This window comes from Tachypleus tridentatus, chromosome 13 (assembly GCF_004210375.1).
Source record: "Tachypleus tridentatus isolate NWPU-2018 chromosome 13, ASM421037v1, whole genome shotgun sequence".
Lineage (NCBI taxonomy): Eukaryota > Metazoa > Arthropoda > Merostomata > Xiphosura > Limulidae > Tachypleus > Tachypleus tridentatus.
This window is the reverse complement of record NC_134837.1, coordinates 183,621,203-183,643,701: the sequence shown is the minus strand read 5'-3', so window position 1 is coordinate 183,643,701 and position 22,499 is coordinate 183,621,203. Positions and strand designations below refer to the sequence as shown.

At 32.0% G+C, this 22,499-nt stretch overlaps 1 protein-coding gene across 1 annotated transcript in view; it reads left to right on the top strand.

Moving 5' to 3' along the window:
* LOC143236747 (MAM and LDL-receptor class A domain-containing protein 1-like) overlaps nucleotides 1-22,499 on the top strand; it is a 121,705-nt gene that overhangs the window by 87,064 nt on the left and 12,142 nt on the right. Inside the window, exons 47-57 of the mRNA XM_076475233.1 lie at nucleotides 2,055-2,314; nucleotides 2,623-2,728; nucleotides 3,064-3,219; nucleotides 7,154-7,425; nucleotides 10,724-10,820; nucleotides 11,656-11,766; nucleotides 14,773-15,029; nucleotides 15,794-15,875; nucleotides 16,607-16,759; nucleotides 19,097-19,359; nucleotides 20,093-20,210. Coding sequence (XP_076331348.1) covers nucleotides 2,055-2,314; nucleotides 2,623-2,728; nucleotides 3,064-3,219; nucleotides 7,154-7,425; nucleotides 10,724-10,820; nucleotides 11,656-11,766; nucleotides 14,773-15,029; nucleotides 15,794-15,875; nucleotides 16,607-16,759; nucleotides 19,097-19,359; nucleotides 20,093-20,210 — 1,875 coding nt within the window. The remainder of the gene's footprint in view (nucleotides 1-2,054; nucleotides 2,315-2,622; nucleotides 2,729-3,063; nucleotides 3,220-7,153; nucleotides 7,426-10,723; nucleotides 10,821-11,655; nucleotides 11,767-14,772; nucleotides 15,030-15,793; nucleotides 15,876-16,606; nucleotides 16,760-19,096; nucleotides 19,360-20,092; nucleotides 20,211-22,499) is intronic.

Below are 22,499 nucleotides of genomic sequence, written 5' to 3'. Positions count from 1 at the left end.
TTCAGGTTAACAAAGAAAGTTTTCAACTTACCATTGCAAGGCACATGTTAGGGATGAGAGTGTAAATAGTATGGGAGTGTAGGGGGCGGTGCAGTTAAATGTTAGGTTATTAATTAGTATAGGTATAAAGGTGTTCCTTTACATTGGCTTAATTTTGATTTTGAGTTACTGTATAAGTAGGCTTCTTTGTTTTTGTATTTGTTTATATTTGTTTTCCTACTTAGTATCTGAGTGTTTTCTATGGTTATGTTTGGTTTATTTTATTTGCAGTGTTGGAAAATGTGAGAAGGTGTTTCTTTGTGTCATTTTAATTTAGTTTCCATTTTTCTACTTGTTTCTCCAATGTAGAAGTCATGGCAGTTATCACATTGTATTTTATAAATGATGTTGGTGTTGTGTTTGTCAGTGTAGTTTTTACATAGTATAGACTTTAGTTTTGTATCTGGTTTTTGAATAAATTATTATATACTGGAATATTTTGTTGCAAGTTTTTCCAAATGTTGTTTATTTTTCAGTAATATCAGGAACATATGGTATACAGCAGTATAAGGTTTTATAGTTTGTTGTTTCTTTGAATTTATTTTAGTTTGTTTGTTGTTGGTCTAGATGTGTGTGCATGTAATTTTTTTTTTTCAATGGTTTTTGAAGGAAATTTGTTGATGTTGAAGAATTATTGTTTTATTTTGTTGATTTCATTGTTAATTTTATCTGGTGAGCATAGTTTTGTGTCTGTGTTTTATTTGGTTTCTTAATATGTTGAGTTTTTGTTTTATTTCTAATGCTGAGTTCGAAAAAAATGTATAGTCCAGTATGGGTGGTATTTCTTTGGATCTTTGTTTTAAATTCTGTATTGGTTCTTGTGATCTTCAGGTTGAGAAATGCTATTTGGTTGGCTTTCTTGTACTGATAGGTGAACTTAATGTTGGGGTGTATGGAGTTAACATGGTTGAAAAAAAACTAAGTGTGTTCTTTCTTCTTTTTTTCCCAAGATACTCAACTTCTAACCCTTTAGAGAGTATTGCAGATAAAGAGTGGATCAATATTATAGAAATGTAGGTTGACTGGGTCTGCATGGAAAAGCTGTGGTTAATGAAATTAACAAAATGTCTAATTCATATATTACTGAAATATCGATTGGGTAACACCAAAATAACAGTGTACATTTATTTTGAATGGTGTAACAGCTTTAAGTGCTTCCAGTAGTTTCGAGATAACGTTATTAGCTACACTAATGAGAATTCTTTCAGAATGGTTGTGATAAGAAATAAGAATAATAAATTAAATTTGTATAACATGTTTAATGACATAAATGAGAATTTTTCCAGAATAGCTGCTCCCTCTCCCCCAGTGGCACAGTGATATGTTTATGGACTCACACCACTAGAAACTGGGTTTTGATACCATTGTTTTACTTACTGCATAAATCCAAACACTCTAGAAGAGCTACAATACAGGGAATAATATATAAGTAAAAATGGCTGGTTTTACATATATATTTTTGTCTACAAGTGTGTTTTCTCGTCATCGCTAATTATTAATCCAGGGAATAATAATAATTATGTTTGTGTTATGTGTTTAGTTTCCAGAACAGCAATAATGAAATAATGATTTTGTTTGTGTAGCAAGTCGTAATTCCAGGAGTAATAACAGTTACACATGTTTTAAGTGTACAGTTACATTTATAAAAACTCTCAGAATGTTTGATCTAGATTTTAACAACTCTAATATGTGACCAGTAGTTGTTCTTCATGCTATTTAGTAGAATATTAAGAATTATTTTTGTGGTTATTTCTTGATTTATATTTACATCAGAGGTTTTATTTTGTATTATAACCACTTTAAGTCATTCAAATGTTTTCTTCGCTATTATTATAAAGCAACAAAAATCAAAACTATTTGTTAGTCATTCACAAATCATTCACATTAATTTCTCTTTTTGATTTATACTTTTAAAGCAATAATATTTCTTTGAAATGGTTTAACAACTTGTATCGTGTCTACAACCACCTGGAAATACTAGATTCACTTGTTCTTTTCTTCTTTGTAATTTTTAGATGGGTGGTACATGTTTGTTAACAGAAATGGATCTGTGTTGAGTAGTCCAGTACAAGACAACACAGGACCTATGTGTTTTAGTCTCGCTTATCACATTTATGGAGATGGTCTAGACACGCTGCTTCTACGAATAACACTTAAGGAGTTTGGGAAAAACACAAGTTCAGTCATACTGTGGGAGGAATGGGGTGACCATGGTGATCAGTGGCTAGTTACTAAAGTTACCGTCAATCCAGCAGCGGAAAGTTCAGAATATCAGGTTTGTATAGAATTTCTTTATTTAAATTAGAAAATAGTGAAATTGTTGCACAAATTATTAATGCTGATAAAAGACACTATTTTAAAATTAAAAGCAAGTGTAATTAAAACATTAACATTAAAATGACAATGATATATTTAATGATGAGGCATTCCAGTATTTTTGGTTAATTATTTTTGAAAAGTAGTTGCAACAAACAAAGGTTAACCTTTTGAAGTTTCTCCATGTTTGTACACATTTTAAAAAGTGTTATTCAAAGATTTGGTTAACACTGTTCAGAGACTAAAATGTGCATGTTTCAATGTTAGCTGCTGTTAGAAGGAATCTTGGGGAATAAACTCTTCACTTCCACAAGTGATGCTGGTGACATAGCTGTTGATAATGTATCTCTTATTCATGGCTCCTGTGAAACAGGTAAAAGTGTACTCCAAGCCCAATATATTGCTGAGTTTAGTTGCATGGGATCTACTGTAATTGTATTTTTTCTCCATTTCTGTTTAATCTATGCATAAATGTGAGGTTAAGACCAACCATATACAAAGTGGTAGAAATACTATTGTTTATGGCTGAGCAGTCTTTTACCATTTGTCAGTATGAGAGAAAGAATAAGAGACTTGTACATTTGTTCCAAAGTGATTTTCACAAATTCATTTATTTTTAAGGAAAAAATAATTGAATACTTATCTTCTAGTTGTTTTTTTTATCATTTAATAAGACACTAAACCACATTCATTGTTCATTTTTATCAGGTGAAGTGTCAGAATATGAGACCTTCCAATGTGATTTTGAAGAATCTAATTGTGGAATTCAGTTGGATTGGAATACAGAAACTATTTGGATTCGAAGAAAAGGTCCAGCACTGGGCAGACCACAGAGTGGGCCGATGTATGACCATACTACCGGTGGTAAGGTTTTTGGTACTCTTACAATATGGTGATTTGAATTCTGAAATGTTTAAATACATTTATAGTTAGAAATTTAATGTTTACTGTTGAAATTGTTTTTCAGCTTTGTGTTATAAAATCTTAAAAATCTCTGAATTGTCTAGTGACAAATGTGTGCTGTAATTAGAGGTAAGTAAGCTTATATTTTTTTGTGTGAAATTCAAAACAAACCAAACCAAAGCTTGTATTTTGGACATTACTGATATTTTATTTATTTACTTCATTTACCCACTAGAAAACTCGAGACCATCTACATGGTTAATCAACAAACTGTACTCCACAAATAGTACAATTAGCTTAATAAAGCTCAAGTTCACAGAAACCGGGAAAAGAAAGTTTAAAAGAGATACAGGGTGTTCGGAAAGTCACTGTGTACTTATATACTTATTAACAGACATGTTGCAATGTAGAATACAGGAAGTAAATATGAATGACAATTATAAACAATGTTGAAAGTGACTCCCGTTGGCATCAATACAGGCTTGGATCCTTCTTATTTTGTTTCTAAACACCACTATCAGTTGCTGGCTTGAAATAGACTGAATGAATGCTGTTATCGCTGCTTTCAAGTCATCCAGTGTGTGCAGACAATCTCGATACACTGCACAGATAAAAGTCTGGTGGATTAAAATCTGGTGAGCATGGGGGCCACATGTCTTTGGAAATAATGTGGTCTCCAAAACATTTTTTTAATAACTGCATAGATTTGTGAGATGTGTGGGCAGTAGCACCATCCTGTTGAAACCATGAGTAATTGATTTCATCACTTGTCATCTGACCGATGAAGGTGTGAAGAATCTCTGAACAATAGCGCTTGCTGTTTATTGTGTTCATAAAGAAAATATGGCCAGCAAATCAACGTCTGGAAATCGCAACCCATACACCAACCTTGAAATCATGTAGGGGTGTTTCGTGCAAACTGTGAGGATTATCGGATGGCCACAATCTTGAATTTTGTGAATTAATGTAATCCAAGAGATGGAACCATGCTTCATTGGTGAAAAAGGTCACATCTATCACATTAGCTGTATTCTCTTCGATAAATCGGTTAAACCATCTGCAATAGCATATTCGTTTTTCATTATCAGTTGCTTCCAGTTCTTGTACCGCCATTATTTTGTATGGGAAGAGCTTTAATTTCTTTCTGATGGCCTTATAAGCAGTTCTAAAACCAATATTATGCTGCTAAGCTAACTTTTGGAATGATTTTGATGGACTCTGCATCATACTGTCAGAAATATCCAACAGTTTCTCCTCCAGTAGCTTTGCTGGCCTTCCACAGCGTTTGGCATCATCCACTGATCCTGTTTCCTGAAACTTATCAACAAGGTTACGAACTGCATTGCGATGTGGAACAAGTATATCTGGGAATTTTTCAGCAAATCGCTTTGCTGGCCTTCCACAGCGTTTGGCATCATCCACTGATCCTGTTTCCTGAAACTTATCAACAAGGTTACGAACTGCATTGCGATGTGGAACAAGTATATCTGGGAATTTTTCAGCAAATCGCTGTCGCATCACATCTGCGTATCTACCACCTTCTTGGAATACGTGTTTGACGAGCCATACACGTTCTTCAGTTGTTAAAACCATATTGGGATCAAAATCTGAAATATAATAAAATATGATTAAAAAACTGCACAGTGACTTTCTGAACACCCTGTATAAGCATTTTTGTTTTCTTCTTTCAAACTGTAAACACATGACAAAAGAAGATATTCATGTACTGAAAGATTTAAGTCTTTCAACACGGCATGGACAATTTAACTGACTTCTTTGTTCCCGTTTAAAGTCTTTATACCTTTAATACTTCTACATTTCTGTGTGTGTGTGTGTGTATATATCTTTACAAAATTTGCCAGTCTTTTGATTAACATTGTAAGTGTTTCACATACAAAAACAATTTTTTTAGTGAAGTATTTTTAATACTAAACATAAAAATACTTTTTCTCGTCTCAGTAGTCTCAAATGTTTCTTTGTCTAATCCCCAAGACTTTTTAAGTATTTAAAACGTTTTATTTTTTCAGTAAAACTTTATATCTTATCTATTATTTTATCTTAACTTAAAGAAACTAGCTTACCTTTTTTACTTCCTAGAATGATTTTAAATTGTACCATGAAAGTACACTCATTTATCATAAGTAGCTCTATGCTTGTAACAGTATGCATCTACTTATTATTAAGTTTTTTTTTTCCCCTTTTGGTTTTTCTTTGAACCATGCCTAACTACTATTTATGCCATTATAAGTTGTAAATCACAAAGAGTGAGCTCATGCAGCTCACTCTATGCTATTGAATTACTTTACTCACCTGCTTCTTGCGTGCTTGCCTTGTGCCTAATGAAACGTTTTTATAATATTATTTATTTTACCTAATTTAATCTGAACTAACTTATAAAGATGCCTACTTTTACATTTTAGTTAATTTTATAATAATAAATAAAGGATAAACATGAAAAACAAGAACTAAATGGTTATCTAGTCTTCTTATTTGTTGCTAACATTTAACCCTACTTTTTTATATTGATAGTAGTGATGCACTACAATAGTTTTATTTAATGATTGGTTCAAACTCCAATCAATTGCTGCATTAAAGAAAAGCATCATAAATTTAAGTAATTTAAATTGACTGGTATGAGAGGAAACTTAGATTATAGAATATAAAGAAAGTTGTTGAACCAGGAAATTAGGACATCAAAAAGTATGTACGATTGGTTGGAAATGTAAAAATTAACAGTAAGGATTTTTTTAAATACATTAAGAGTAAACAAAATATTTAGAATGGGGATAGAACCTTTGAGGGGTGATAAAGGTTAGTTAGTATCTGATGACTATAAGATGACAGGGTTATGATTAAATTTTGCCTTTCCTTCAGTTTTTACTAACAAAGATTTAATCAGTTTTCAACATCTTGAACAGTTGATGGGTGGAAATGAGGTTGGATAACATGGCTCTTAATTATGAGCTGATTAAGAAAAAATTGGGAAGTTTTCAAAAAATTATAAGCCTCCTGGGCCAGGTAATATTTCCTCAAGGAGGTTAAAGAGCCATGGGTATGTGAGCAACTTACTAATATAATTTGTCAGTCCTTGAATAGTGGGCAGGTACCAGAGGACTGGAAGTTACCTAATGTAACTCCTCCTTATGGAAAGTGATAAAAATTGTCAGTAATTATAGACCTATTAGTCTTGCATCAGTTGTGGGAGAAGTTTTGGAAAGTCTGTTAAATGATGCTTTGCAAAGTTATTTAACAATATTTGAAGTTTTGTTGGATAGTCAACATGGCTTCACAAGGGAAACGTCCTGCTTCACGAATCTTTTGAAACTCTTCTGGTTCTTTAAATTTATCAGTAGGTTAAAATGATGTGCAATGTGAACAAATATTTGAATATCCTGTATACTGGATTTTTGGATTCTAATCTTTTAAATACAGAATAACATTAAAGGAACAAGGGACATTTTGGTCCATATGGATTATCCTAGCCACTAAATTAAACCATGGCCCTTGTCATTAAAAAAAATAAAAAAATCTGTGTATAATTCTAGTTGTTAGTTTATCCATCTTATGAGTCTTTAAAAAACATCAATCAGATGTATGCTTGTTTTTGTGATCTTTCATGATAGTTAATTCATAGCCATGTGGGAGCAATAAAGTAATCTGTTTTTTTGTTTGAACATCACTTGTTGTTCAACTCTAGAATTACAACCTTGGGCATACACGATAGAAAATTTATCAGTGTAATTCAATGGGCAAATATTAACCTAATGTTATCTGTTCATTTAAGGCTCAGTTTCATGAACTAAAAGCAAAAAAAGGTATTGTGCTAAAATAGTGTTGTTCTTATGTAATAGAGAAAATAAATATGTATCTATAATTTCTTCTGTTATGTATTTAGATGGTTGGTACTTGCAAACAAGGTCGGTTGAGAAAAGTGGAAAAATCACTGCTCGTATGTTCCTTCCATCATTACATATTCCATCGCTTGAATCTTATTGTTTGGCATTTTGGTACCATCAACAAGGAGGAGCTATTGATAATCTAGCTGTATATATAGATCAGAAAAATGGAACTGAAGCCTCCAAAGCTAAATGGAGTCAACGTGGTCAGATTGGAAATGTCTGGAACTATGAAGAAGTAACTGTTTTGGGAGAAGAAAAACCTATAAAGGTGAAACAAAAAACTCAAATATGAATATCTTGGAATTAATAGTTTTCTACCTGAAAATTTACTCTTTTCAAGAAATCCCAATAAAATGTTTGTCATGTGACACCTTCCTTCCACATGGTGTCTGTGTTAAGCTCCTTGTACCTGATGATGGCATAAGTTTGTCAAAAGTTTATTTGCAATAAGTTTTCTTTCTCTATTCATTTAAATTGTTGATCATGCCCTAAAAAAATATCAAAGGAGCCAACATGTTCAGGTGGTTAGGGCATTTGACTTGGAATCTGAGGGTTGCTGGTTCATATCCCTGTCCCACCAAATATGTTTGCCATTTCAGTTGTGGGGGCATTATAGTTTGATGGTCAATTCTACTGTTCATTAGTGAAAGAGTAGCTCAAGAGTTGGCAGTGGGTGATAACTAGCTGCCTTCCCTCTAGTCTTTAACTGCCAAATTAAGGATGGCTAGTGCAGATAACCCTTGTAAAATGTTGTGTGAAATTCAAAACAAACCTAAAAATAAAACCACCAATTCAAAGATTAATTTTTTTAAACTGTATATCTCCAATTTCCATTAAACCATAATTGCTGAAGAACATTATTTAAGTGAGAGTCATTTTTTAAATTAATTCATCATACATCAGATTAACTTCATCATGTTTGAACTTAATGGCAGTGTTTTAATGTCCTTCCCTGAGCTACACCTTTACTTACTCAAGTGATACAATGAAGCCTTTTGCATTTCTCTGAATTTGTCTGTTGTGGATTCAGAACTAGAAGTGTGCAAAAATTTCGACATCTTTCACGAATTACTGTCTAATCACAGCCTTTTGTTTATTTTATCTTATATGTCTAAATAATGTGTCTATAACTTAATATATTACTTCCTAACTACAAGCTACAAACATAACCAATGTTTTCTAAGGTAAGATTTCTCTGTTTAAAATTATGCCAAGTTAATATTCATTGTTCTTTATTCAATAAAAATGATGACTGCTGAATGGTATTTTCATTTAACTGTTAGTCAGAATTTACTAGACATGGACCAATAACATTATAGAAACATGTAATGCCATTAATCTGTTTAATTTTAAACATATTTTATTCAGTCTATTTCAAGCCAGCAACTGATAGCGGTGTTTAAAAACAAAATAAGAAGGATCCAGGTCTGTATTGATGCCAAAGGGGGTCACTTTCAACATTGTTTATAATTGTCGTTCATATTTACCTCCTGTATTCTATATTGAAACATGTCTATTTATAAATATATAAGTGCACAGTGACTTTCCAAACACCCTGTATTTACACAAACATGGGAGTTGAACTGTTGCCTTACAGAATGATGTGGCTTTCTAATTCCTTTTATACAACTAATGAAGTTGAGCCATAACAGCTGGAGATCACTTCTTTGATTAGGAGTTTTTATCCTACCTTCACACGGAAACAGGCTCCTATCATTAAGGTTTTGGATTCAAGTGAACCAATCCCCGTAAGTTCTCACACGAGTCTGAGTTGTTTATCTTTCTCCCTCAGTTGCACTGTCTGTGTCTCGAATCACTGCAGTGGTGTGTGAAATTGTTTCAGTTCTAGCCTTGAATATCCCTTGTTCTCTTTTTATGGAAGTGTTATTTTCTTTGGATGATGCCACAGTTGGAGGAATTGATTCCATGCAATAGATCTTTGAGTACCTGATCAATAGGTTGATGAAGCTCCTTGTGACATTCCCAGAAATTGGTATGGTCTTAATCCTCAAGGGAAAGACAGTATGATCCTCGTCCTACTATTGCACGGATGTTGGTACTCCATAAGGAGGTTTTGTATGTAGTTGATTACCAAGGACAGTCCACTACATCTTAGCCATTCTACAACTCACAATTTCCACCTTTATGTATTATACTTGCACTACACACAGACAAAGAGTATACCTATCTCAGAAGTGATGAAGTTCCATAATTCTGATCTTTGGATCTATTTCTCTCATTGTCTGGGGCATCCTCTGGATGCTTTCAGGGGTTTTTCTTTCATTTCCTTGCTCTGGTCCCTCCTCCTCTCAAAGAGGGATTCTAACTCAGAAAAGCTAATGTACCATAAAAGAAGTTATAATTTTCCTATGCTGATAATGTATTTCCAATAGGTACTTACCTCTTCTCACACTTCCCAACTTTCCTCCCCACTTCTCCGGTACTCACATCTGCCAAACTTCAAAGAGAAGGTTTAGTAGAGGAGTATAGAGGGAGCCACATGCAGCACATGAACATATTGTGCTTCTAATGGTTAAGAAGTGATGCATGAGAGACATGTTGGAGCAGAAGGCTTGTGGCATGCATAAAGAAAGAGTTTGCATATAGAGAGCAGCACTGAACAACAATAACTAAGCTGGTAAGAGGTAGTAAGTACCTATCAGAAACATTTTCAGTATAGAAAGATTATAATGTTCCTAAAGCTGAAAATGTAATGGTCAAAGACATCACATCTTCAAGCAGCAGCTTGATGTGCTAATCACTAAGCCATAGCCATCCAGAAACCAAATAAAGATAAAATAAATAAAATAAAACTTTTACTAAAAATAGCCATACAAGCTGTATTGAGATACATTTTTACTTCAGTTGGTTTCTTGTCATCATAAACTCTTTGAATAATTCTTGCTGATAACAGAGGGAATGGAGTTCATGATATAATTAAAATAATTTAGTTTGAAATTACAGTAAATATAATATCTGTGTTAATTATATGAAAGTGTGGGTTAATTTTGATTGTTGTGATTAGCATTTAGCATGTCTTTATCACAATATATTCAAGGACCATTGTGTTTTGTTTTTTTTAAAAAGATCCTGTGATTGATCAAAAAAATCTTGACCATTTTGCTTGTTTTACCATCAGCTCAAGTCTTTCCCAAATCTTCTCCCTCCACTTGGAACTACTAATTAATATTGGGCACAACATTAATTATGGTGCTGATAATAAAGTAACAACAAAATTACACTCAATCACCTGGAAAGGGTATGAAGTATTAAAATAATTGTTTGCAATTATCTTCTTACTTGAAAATCATGCCACAATTATTTTAATGTATTTTTCTCATTATTTGTGTTTTGAACTGCTATAGAAAAGTGGAATTGTTTTTATGTTACACATTGTAGTTTTTATTTTTGAAAACTGTTGAACTAAAGTGGAATTTTTTGTGACCTATCCCTTGATAAATGCTCTTCAGAAATAAACAAATGTAGGATAATTTACCAACATTTTCACATTTGTATTTTTTTATGATACTCAAATTTTAGCATTAAGAATGCAAGTTTTTTGTTAGATTTATTTTGTTGGCCAGAGGCTCCATACAAGAGTATATACACAAGGAATAATTGGCATAGATGATATTACTGTGAAACCTGGACCATGTTCTTTTGGTGAGTATTCCTAAATAAAACAGACTTTGTTGTAACATTTTACCTGGCGAGAAATTTATGAGCATGAAAGGTTGAAAATACAAATTCAAATATCTTTTCTAACCTAAAAGTTTGTTCTTGTTTCATTTTGTTTAAAAAAAAAATAGTTATTGCATTAACTTTTTTGTGAAATTGGTGTACTTTAATTGAATAGATTGATTAAGAATTAAAACTGGTTAAATACACTGTAATTTATAAGTCAGCATGTCTGTGAATTCAAGGATGGCTTCCTTTTTCAAATGAAATGTTGATATATGAAAGTATATAACAATGTTAGTATTCTATAACTAAAAATATGTTATAAATGTGGGGCCCATTCTATTGTTTAATTAACAACTTGTCACTAAATTAAGGAACATTGGGGAATTATGTCTGTCTTTACTAAATTTATTCTGAATAATAAAAACAAATATATCAACATTCAAGTAACCTGTTTTACTGTTATAACTTTATTTAATGGTAGTCACAAAGTTAACTGAAGATGTGTCTAGTTTGTTTGTTTTTTAACACAATGGACAAAATAGGTTTACACTTTATATTGTTAAATCTATATTAACAAGTTTTAGTGAAAAATTGACTATAAATGCAGAAAAATACAAATAAAAGCAGCTAATAATACTAACTTCATTGTTGTGTGATGATTTGAAATAGCATTGTTACAATTGGTATATGTTTACTGGTTTTATGATATTAACTATGTTTGTTTTAAAAAAAAGGACCATTAAAAAGACTTTATTGATTATGCTACATGAGAGACACCTATTATTAAACCTGGAACTTCTGTGTCATTCCTCAGATACTGAAGAAGAACATTATTGTGACTTTGAAAAAGGCCTCTGTGGTTGGAGCATTGCATCAACATCGTTTCTACGGGAACGTGGAGGAGTTGGTGATCACACATATGGAAGTAAGTTTATTTGTTCTGTTTTGTTTTGTACAAACTCATTGACAAATGATCTATCATTGTGTTTAATTGCTGGTTCTTTGCATAATAATTGTAAAAGCCAAATATTGGAAAGTCACACTTGATTTCTCCAAATTTTGTGAATTGCACAAGTCCAATTACACTATTTCTCCTGTTGTATTTTCTCTTTTGGTTGCCTATTCTTGTTTTAGTTGAATTCAATCATTAACATATGAGGAAATAACTTGTAAATTTTGGTGCTTTTTTTACTATGTGAAAACTTGTCAAGTTGGGAGTTTTTGTATCGGGATTTATTTAGCACCAGATGAAATTAATGTGTTGTTTGTTGTGAAGTTTTTGAACAGTGATTATATATACAAAATGTGGTTTTTAAGAGAACTAATACAATCATGCAGTGATGTTATTGCAAAATAACTGATCAGTGAATGCTGGGAAGAGGCAATCTTTAGGTAAATGATATATTACTATGATCTTCCAAAGGTGGCTGACTGTTGGATTTTTAAAAGAGAGTGTGAAACAAGTACATATTTTTGTTATTTGATTCAGACAAGCTCCTCTAGACTCAATAAACTTCTGTCAATGTTTATATAAGTTTATAAATGTCATTTTTAAAGAACTAGACATTTGTTGATACAATGAAAGGCACTTTCAATTGACCTTTGGTTTGCAAACGTTTTTTTCTTTAAAAAATGTCCAAATGTTTAAGAAGGTGATAATTTGTAGAGGAATGATCTGTTGAATATGATGGATGAGGTAAAGTTTCATACATAATTTCAGGTTTACAACAATATTACTCTGCTGTGATTGTTTCTCCTTTGTTTAAGAATGAATAATGGATAACATCTGCTGATGATCCATGAAGTTTTTCATGGTGAAGATCTGGCTTTGGCAGATGTTTTGGTACTTTTCATATTCAAGCCATTGTCCATATCTTCGTTGACTGTCATAAATCCATTTTTTGTCACAGGTGACAATTCAATGGAGAAAATGGTCATTTTTGTTGCAAGTAAGGAGTGAGGAGCAAATTTCAACTTGTCTTTTTTTGGTGGTTTTAGTCAGTTCATAAGGTACCCATTTATCTAGCTTTTTCACCTTGACTATTGCTTTAAGATGTTGGGAATATGTTGAATAATGATTATTTAAGTTTGTCAACAAGTTCTCTCATAGTTTGGTGGATATTTGATTCAACTAAGGCCTTCAATTATTTCTCATTAATAGCTGTCTTATGCAGCCCCATGGTTCATTTTCAAGGCTTGTGTCACCAGATCGAAATCTCTTAAACCAACACTGTGATGTATGCTAATTTGCTGTATGTGCCATCACCATATGCATGATAGATATTACAAGATGTTGTTCCCCCATTGTGACCAAACTTAAACTCGTGAAAGAAAATTACATGAATATTAGTTTTATCTATGTTGACAAAAATCAATGTAAATATGGTCTAGTTTATGAGCTTCAAATGAACCAGACAATAAACTGTATTGTTCTGACAAATTTACAGTAATAATGCTTCTCTTTCAGCCACAAAAATTCTAGTTTCAAATTTGCACATGAAAATTTGACATTTTGCATACAACAGCCTGATAGAAGTCTCATTATTTTATTTATTTTTTCATGGCAAAGTTTCAGATGCATATTGGAGAATTCAAGTTAGATAGGTTTTTGTTTCCTGTCATTTTTGACAGGCTTTTATACTAACAACAAGGCTTATTAACAACACAAAAAGTTCCATTATAGTTAATATTATAGCTTCCACTCTGTGGTAAGTCATGACTTATTAAATACTACTTCAAAAATAATAAAACTAATATTTGTTTAAAATATCTTGCATTTGAAATCTTTAGTAAAGGTTGTACAGATGTATAAGATTTTTTTAATCAAAATTTGGATCCATTATTTATCTTTTTACATTACCTCTGGATTGTTATTATAGCTTTACTCATATTTTATTAATATTATACCTGACTGATGTAGTAGACTGAACTTCTAATAAAAATAGTGATGCATAAAATTCTCATTGGCAACGTGTGAATTTCAGTATTTCACTCTAGTGTGAAATATGTGGCATTCAAGTCTCATTCCAGTCTGAAACATTTGAGTAACTTGCACTTGTTGTCAGTTGTGTGTGACATTTCTGGTCCCTTGCACTGATAACTGTATATGTGTATGACACTCTAATTTCTTGCACTGATAACTGTATATGTGTATGACACTCTAATTTCTTGCACTGATAACTGTATATGTGTATGACACTCTAATTTCTTGCACTGATAACTGTATATGTGTATGACACTCTAATTTCTTGCACTGATAACTGTATATGTGTATGACACTAATTTCTTGCACTGATAACTGTATATGTGTATGACACTAATTTCTTGCACTGATAACTGTATATGTGTATGACACTCTAATTTCTTGCACTGATAACTGTATATGTGTATGACACTCTAATTCCTTGCACTGATAACTGTATATGTGTATGACACTCTAATTTCTTGCACTGTTGGTCAATTATTTCTGTTTGTTATTCTAGTCTCAAACTCCAGTTAGTTATGTGTGGCATTCCACTATATAAAAAGTTGTGTAGCATGTTCAAAGTTAGAAGCACAAATTTAAATAATGTCTAAACTTTAGCTATCAGTCCACAGTGTATCCTGATATGTTACTCAATTTTGAAAGAAAGAGTTTACAATCATTCAATTGAAGCGACTTTTTAGTAAATTGGATGATAATTTACTGATAATTTAGCAAATCTCAGATTTGCTAAACCTCTAATCACCACAATTCATAATTGGAAGTTTAAAACTAAAGTCTGTTGTAGTAATTTTTAATAAAGAAAAAATACATAATTATTATTAAATTAAAATTATGCAATGTTTTTGTAACCTTCACTAAGAACTAGTTATAGTTAAGTCCCACATTGATTTGTTGCATAATGTTTTTTAAATATACATGGCATCTGTGTGTATTTTAATTTTCAAGGTGGGTGGTACATGACTGTTGCATCTACAAACATTTGGGCAAAACTAGTCAGTCGCAGTTTGATAAACATCATTGGACAGAAAAGGTGCTTTAGCTTCTGGAGAAGCATGCAGGGAGATAACATGGAAAACGTGTTGATGACAGTTGAGATAACTAAACCTGTGAGCAAAATGCTCTGGTCTGATTTTAGTGGCCTTGGAAACAGGTGGCTGTATGATGAAGTAACGATTGAAGCTTATGAAGAGGCAGACATTGACGTCAGTGTTTTGTTCAGCTTTGTGTTCATAGTTATGTTTGTTTTTAGATTTATTTAGAGAGGAAATTAAATATTTAAAAGTAATGCCATTTTTAGATAATATTAGACATCGGTGAGTTACTGTTGGTGTTCCAATAAGCAATTTACAAAAGAAGTAGCCCTAATTTTCTGTGCATTTGTGATATTTTAACTGTTTGAGTGTGATTTAACATGAAGTTAAAAAGGATATTAAAAACACGTGTTCCTACTATTTTGTACATTCTATCACATGAAACATGTGCTTGTGTTTTAAGTTTGTGTATAAACACTATATAGAGAATTCTTATATTCAGTATTTATACTGGCACAGATTCTACCTTCCAGAGTGTAATTATATTCAGTATTTATTCTGGCACAGATTCTACCTTCCAGAGTGTAATTATATTCAGTATTTATTCTGGCACAGATTCTACCTTCCAGAGTGTAATTATATTCAGTATTTATACTGGCACAGATTCTACCTTCCAGAGTGTAATGCTTTTTATCGTATATTATTTCAATAAATTTCTGATTGCATATATTTTAGTTCCCCATCAATTACAAATTTTCATGTACTAGCTTAAAAAGAAAAGAACACCTTAAAATGTTTTGGTGTAATACACAGAAATTCCTGGTTTTGTTTTTATTTTTTTGTGAAAATTAATTGAAAATTAACTACTTTAATATTCACAAACTTAATTAACCAAATATCATGTGAATTCCAGTATTTTTTCTTCCATGAAACAGATAACTGTAAATGGCTACCATCCACCTGGGGGGAAAGTGCTCTTAGATGATGTTAAAATTCAAAAGGGAGCCTGCACAGGAAGTAAGTAGGAACATATTTTAACTGGAGATAGAAACTTGAGAAAAACTAATTTACTATTTTTAAACTTGATTCAGTTTAAAGTTTATCCATTTATAGGAGTTTCCCTCATTTGTTGTACTATTTACTAGTCATGTCCATCCATTGGTCTTGAATCTTGAAGAACGAATTTTGGAGGAATGGATAGTTGACAATAATGACTTATTCGTTTCTCTGTTGAATCTGTTCATGACTTGTATAAGAATCTAGTTATTGATGTTAGAAAAACATGTAGGTTCAAGAAGTCTTGATAAAATGAAAAAAACAACCTATAACCCAGTTGCTTTCAAAAAGTGGACCTTCCTTCTTCATGAGCAAATTTGGAATCCAGTCATGAAATTCTCACAAGATACTAGCAATAACTGTTGTTTCTTGTTTTTGTTTTCATCATGTGTATCTCATTACATTTGTTACAAATATTGTTAGGTAATCTTCAGGAAGGTCAAAACGTTGTTTTCTGCTTATCAATAAAAGTGTTAATATCCATATCAGGCATTCATGATACATTTTTATTTCAAGTGGGTTTCTCATCATCAAGAATTACTTCACTGTTGAAAGTTTGTTGTAAAAGTAAAATAAATTTCTTAATGATAGTAAAAATGTCTTTCTTTTTGTGTAACCTTCATTTATTTTCCTTTAATTTTAGTATTCAGATAATATGAGTAACTGTTGATAAAGTGCTCATTATTTTCTAGGTAAGCAAGGTGTAAACTGCACTTTTGATGAAGGGTCATGTGGATGGATGAACGAGTTGCCGACTGGTACTGCTGGCCACTGGGTAATCTACAGTGGTGCCACTCCTCATCACCGTTATAACACTGGACCAGAGGCTGACCATACAACTGGAGGTGAAGTTTTTCTGTTTTAGAAACATTTCATACTTGAGCACATATAGACAAATATACTATAGTTATGATTTTTCTCTAGTATTATACATTTCCATTTGATAATGTAAGCATGTCATAAAACTATTAAAACTGGCTTTATGATTTTACTTCTCATAAATAGCTCACTGAAACTCCGCACACCTGTATATAACAAATACGTAATTCTTTTAACCTTGCACAAATGTGGATGTATTTATTTTTCTGCAAACATAAATACTGAGTTGGTCAAACAATGAAATAACTTCAAAAATTCAGTGCAACAAGTTTTTAAATGTAGGGTAATTGTTAACAGTCACTGATGCTACATGACTAAAAGTGCTAATATTGAAAGTTTTTTTTAAAAAAATCAGTAAACAAAAAGATTAAAATATTTAATTTCATGTTGTTTTAATTTCTTACCATAATTCACATGGGTTTTTCAAGACTGGGTGTGGCTTAGTCACTATGATACCAGAATGTGAATGTAAGAGTAAATAGTGTGTGCTCTACACTTTGGGACATAAAAGCTATGATTTAATCCAAGTATTTGATCAAAGGAATTCAAGAGTTGGTGGAGGGTGCTATTGAATGTGTTACTTTCCCTGTAATCTAATATTTCAAAATTACAAAGAGCTTGTGCAAATATCCCTGGTGTATTTTTGTGCAAATATCTAAAAGAAGCAAAAAAACGTTTTAATTGGAATTTTATAGGTATTTACTGAATAATGAAATTAAAATTGCAAAATAATTAAAAATATGATATGTAGAAATAAAAAATAAAGGGTACAATGTTCTGAGGAATTAATAGAATGTTACAGACTTTTATTCTATAACTTTACATATCTCATGTTGGCATTTTATGGTTTATAAATCATGGTTTATGAAATTTCTTAATCTTTAGAGTTCTTAAATGTCCTCGTTAGTGGCAAGGATGACCACTTGAACAACTGGCAGATGGTCACTACATGGTTGTTACATTGATAAATTTTTATGAATGTAACATACAAATTAATTATTACAAGCACATTCACAAAATAGTCCACATTTGACAATCACGAAATAAGAAACTTGAGCAACTTTTGATGACAAATCTTTTGAAAGTAGCGGGCTCCTAAGTTTGTGCTACATCTTATAATGTTTTCTGCTGGCATTAATTTTAGAATTTTAACACTAACATATCTTGATTTAAAATTAGAATCAGGACGGCATAGCTAGGTAGTTGGAGCATTCAACTCATAATCTGACGGTCAAGGGTATGAATCTCCATCATGCTAAACATGCTTGCTCTATCATCCATGGGGGTGTCATAATATGATAGTCAATCTCACTGTTTGTTGTTGAAAGAGTAGCCCAAGAGTTGACAGTGGGTGGTGACAACTAGCTGCCTTCCCTAAAGTGTTGCACTGCTAAATTAGGGATGGCTATAAATTTTCATTTCTTGGTAAAGGATATAAATTTTTTGGTTTGTAAACTTTGAAATTTTAAAATAAATGGTTAGTATGAATTTGATGTTGGGATGAAATTCAGAACATACACCAAGCTTTATGTTTAGTATAAAATTTTATACCAGTTTACTTTTCAACCACACTGTATCATTAGTGGCTAAGTTTCAGTTACTCAAAGTAATGTATGGACATGAGGATTCCACTTCTGCATCTCCGGGTATATGATATTTGAGAGACAGTGTGCATAATGTGTAGGATAACTTCACTTTTATCCTTTGTTATCTATTACTTCTGCCATACCTTAGAAAGCATATGTCTGCAACTAATGCCATGCATTATAAAGAGTTGTTGTATCTACCACTACTGCTATGTCTTAGAAAAGGTTGTACCTGCCACTTGTGCCATGCTTTAGAAAGGTTGTATCTGCCACTTGTGCCTTGCTTTGCAATGGGTTATTCATACATTAATCATCTTAAGTGCTTCAGACATCACTAAATGACAGATGAACTGTAATTTAGATGTTTCTTATCCAAATGTGATGACTGATAGGAATCTCAGATAAAGGTTCTTCAGAAATATAGTGTGATCTTCTTATAAAACTTTCAAGTATATATATAGTTACATTTTGTGCATTACCAGTAACATCATGACATTCTTAAGAGAAACAACTGAAATATCAAGGCAATTATAATTTATTTTGTTTTGAAGTTAGTAAACCACAAACCTAAAAATATATTCAAGAAGTTAAAACTATTAAAATAATTATTTTATTCTTTTATTTAAAAAAAACATTTTGACAGTTATACAGGTCTTTAAGCCATAATTGCAGGTTTCATATTTTGAAATTTATTCAGTGAAATCATTTCTTATCTAGATGGCTGGTATGCCTATTTTAAGAGTTTTCGAGGACCTTCATCTGCTGTTGCCATTTTGAAAAGTCCAGATGTATTTGTGGGTCATTTGGAAAGAACCATGTGTATATCTTTCTATTACCATATGTATGGTGTTGGAAATGGACATTTGTATTTATTGATAAACAAAGGAAACACAGCCAAAACTGTATGGGAAGTATCTGGGAACCAAAAACAGCTATGGCGACGAGAAACTGTACCTCTAATCGTCAGCGACATATTCAGTGTAAGTTAGTTTTACAGCATTATAGTACATGGATCTGGTAGAGAAGTGTATTGTGAAGTATACATCATGCTAGGTTTATGGAAAAGCTTGCATTAAAACCTACTCTGACAGTGTTAAAATGTTTCATTGTCTTGTGAGTTTCATAAAAAGTTGGTGTTGAAACAGAACAAACAAATATTCATCAGAACCAGGAAAAGAAATGTAAGTAATAGGTTTTAATTTTTCTTGATTTATACCAAGTTCTTATTTTATTAAACCAAATTAATGTATACAATTAACTTAAACATAAGATGCATCTTAATATCTAGTCATTAGAGCAGTTTTTGGAATAGTTTTTCAGGTGAGAGTTTAAGAATAACAGATGTACAAGGTTCACTGTAAATAAGAGTTTGATATCTACTAACTTTATACAAAACCATTATCACTTTCAAGCTTCAGATTTTAAGATTTTGAAGATAAAAAAGAAGGAAAGTATTGTTTTTGACATTGTTAATTTATTCTTATGCTTGGCGTTATGATTAAAAGAAATGTAGCCTAAAAATTGCAAATTACAATAAGTTAGGGTTTTAAACTTATTACATTTAAACTGAGATTTTAGAGGCCATTTATGACACTGTGTATGTAGTAATTAATTACATTATTTTGTAATGCTGTTAATATTTTTATACTATTTCATATACAGAAATATTTAACTCTAATAAGTATTTCATATCTTTTTTTATTTCATTTGCAGGTAGCTTTCAAAGGTACACGCACTTACGTGAGCCCAAACTACCCTAACAACTGGTACAAATATTTGGATGAAATGGCTGTAGATGATGTCAGTTTAACAGATGGACCTTGCTCCAGAGGTAAATTCATTCCTTTATTAATTGTTTTAACATTATCCGAGTGAAAGTTCCCATAGAAGCAAATAAAAGAAACTAATCACAAATATTACTTTACATGTACCCACTTTCAGTGTATGTACACCACCAACATTAACACTGTAGGTAAAAATATAAAGTAGGATTAAAAATATCATGGGGGAGGAGTCACTAGGTTTTTGTTGTTTATAGTTTTACCAGATTGGTGGTCTAATATTAATTTATTAAGTATTGCATTTTGACTATTACTTATTCTTCTATATATCAGCAACTACGTATTGTATGAAACAAGAACAAAGCATGGCATTTCAGTATTGTTCTACTATATGCAGAAATGGTTGGTGATTTAAAATATCATATGACAATGATATTTCTACCGAGTTGCCCATAGTTTAAACAAGACATCCTTACGTTGTATTTCTGTCGAGTTAACCAGTGTTTAAACAAGACATCCTTACGTTGCCCAGTAAACCAGTGTTTAAACAAGACATCCTTACGTTGTATTTCTGCCGAGTAAACCAGTGTTTAAACAAGACATCCTTACGTTGTATTTCTGCCGAGTAAACCAGTGTTTAAACAAGACATCCTTACGTTGTATTTCTGCCGAGTAAACCAGTGTTTAAACAAGACATCCTTACGTTGTATTTCTGCCGAGTTAACCAGTGTTTAAACAAGACACCTTATTCACACTTTCTTATATTGTTACACTGTTTTTCCCCAGATATCTATACAGTTAATTTCATCACACATTTATCATATGGTGTCATTTTTTAAACTATGGAATCTTCCAGAGTCACACATAATAATTTCATCATGTTAAAACTCCCTCTACTGAATAGGGTATGTAAATTAAAATAAGAAAAACATAGCCCACAATACTGCTCCCTCCTCAGATTGTAAAGTTTATTGAATAGTCATAATATACTTAATTAAAACTTCATAATTAATGATAGTTATTATTTACAATTAACTAAATTTAATATTCTGAAATAGACATTACAGTGACTAAGTCTTTAATTAAATGTGTTAATTATTAAAATGACTAAAACCAAGTGGAAGCACAATTGTGATTAACAAAACAAAACCTTTATCTTATTACTGAGGCTTATGGTATACTGATGGTATAACCTCTTGTCTGTTTCAATACTTGTTATCTTGTTGATAGGATAGTTTTTCCCAGATGACTATATCCTTGTTTATATTATGCAAGTGGTCTTTTGTTTGTTTTGGTATTTTGTGGCTTTTCTTGTGAAGACAAACAAACAAGGTTCCTCCAACACATAAATGATCTACATAAAGACATTGGATTCAGTGGAAAATAAAAGTAACTATATGATGAAGTTTTTATAAACATTAACATCACACAAATCCTCCCAAGGCTTCTGCACTTTTGAAAAAAAACACATATGGTGGAAATGACATAAACTGGATTTCTGCTCATATTGTCTACCAGATGTTGGCCACAAAAAGACTTCTAAATTTGGGATCCATTATATGCACCACAGAAAACATTGATAAAGGTGTTGTGTGCTTAAATCAATGCTTTACTTCCATTAATCAGTTTCCAAATAAAATAGTTACAAACACTGTTAATAGATTACAAAACATGTGCGTGCCCACACACATGCACACTCACAAGGCACATTTAATGAACACTTCACAAAATAAAGGAATCCTTACCACCTCCATTATCCCATACATGCAAAATTTCTTCTTCCTCTTCACAAGTACAGTAGGTGATGCTCATGGATCAGCCAATGCTATGTTTAATTACCCCTTCTTTCTTCGTGTCTCATACGTAAGTTAATCTTAATAAATCTTGGTATGAGTATTTCACTTCTTGGTAGTACAGTAACCACCCTCCATTTTGTTATTGCAAGTTCAACTTCTGATCTTGTGGCTGTCAAGTAGTGCACATATTAATGTTACAATGTATTAAAAGCAAGTCTGACTTCTGATGTTACTTATCCACACATGATGAGGTGTAGCTATGGAAGTATCTAACAGTATAGGTGATTTGTAACTTCCCTCTTGCTGGGACTTTATGTCCACTTGTTTGCATCAGTCTGTCTTGATTCCTCTCTGGTGGAAGTTTTCCAGCTTTCATCACCAAATCAGGTCAGACAGTTTTAGGTGTAGAACAAGTGTTGACCAACATACTGCAAGACTTACCATCAATAAATCTGTTAACTTATTGACTAGCTTCCTTAATTAACAAACTTCTCATTACTTCATGGAGTACTCTAGCAGCTAATTTTGTTTTCCAGTGTGTTA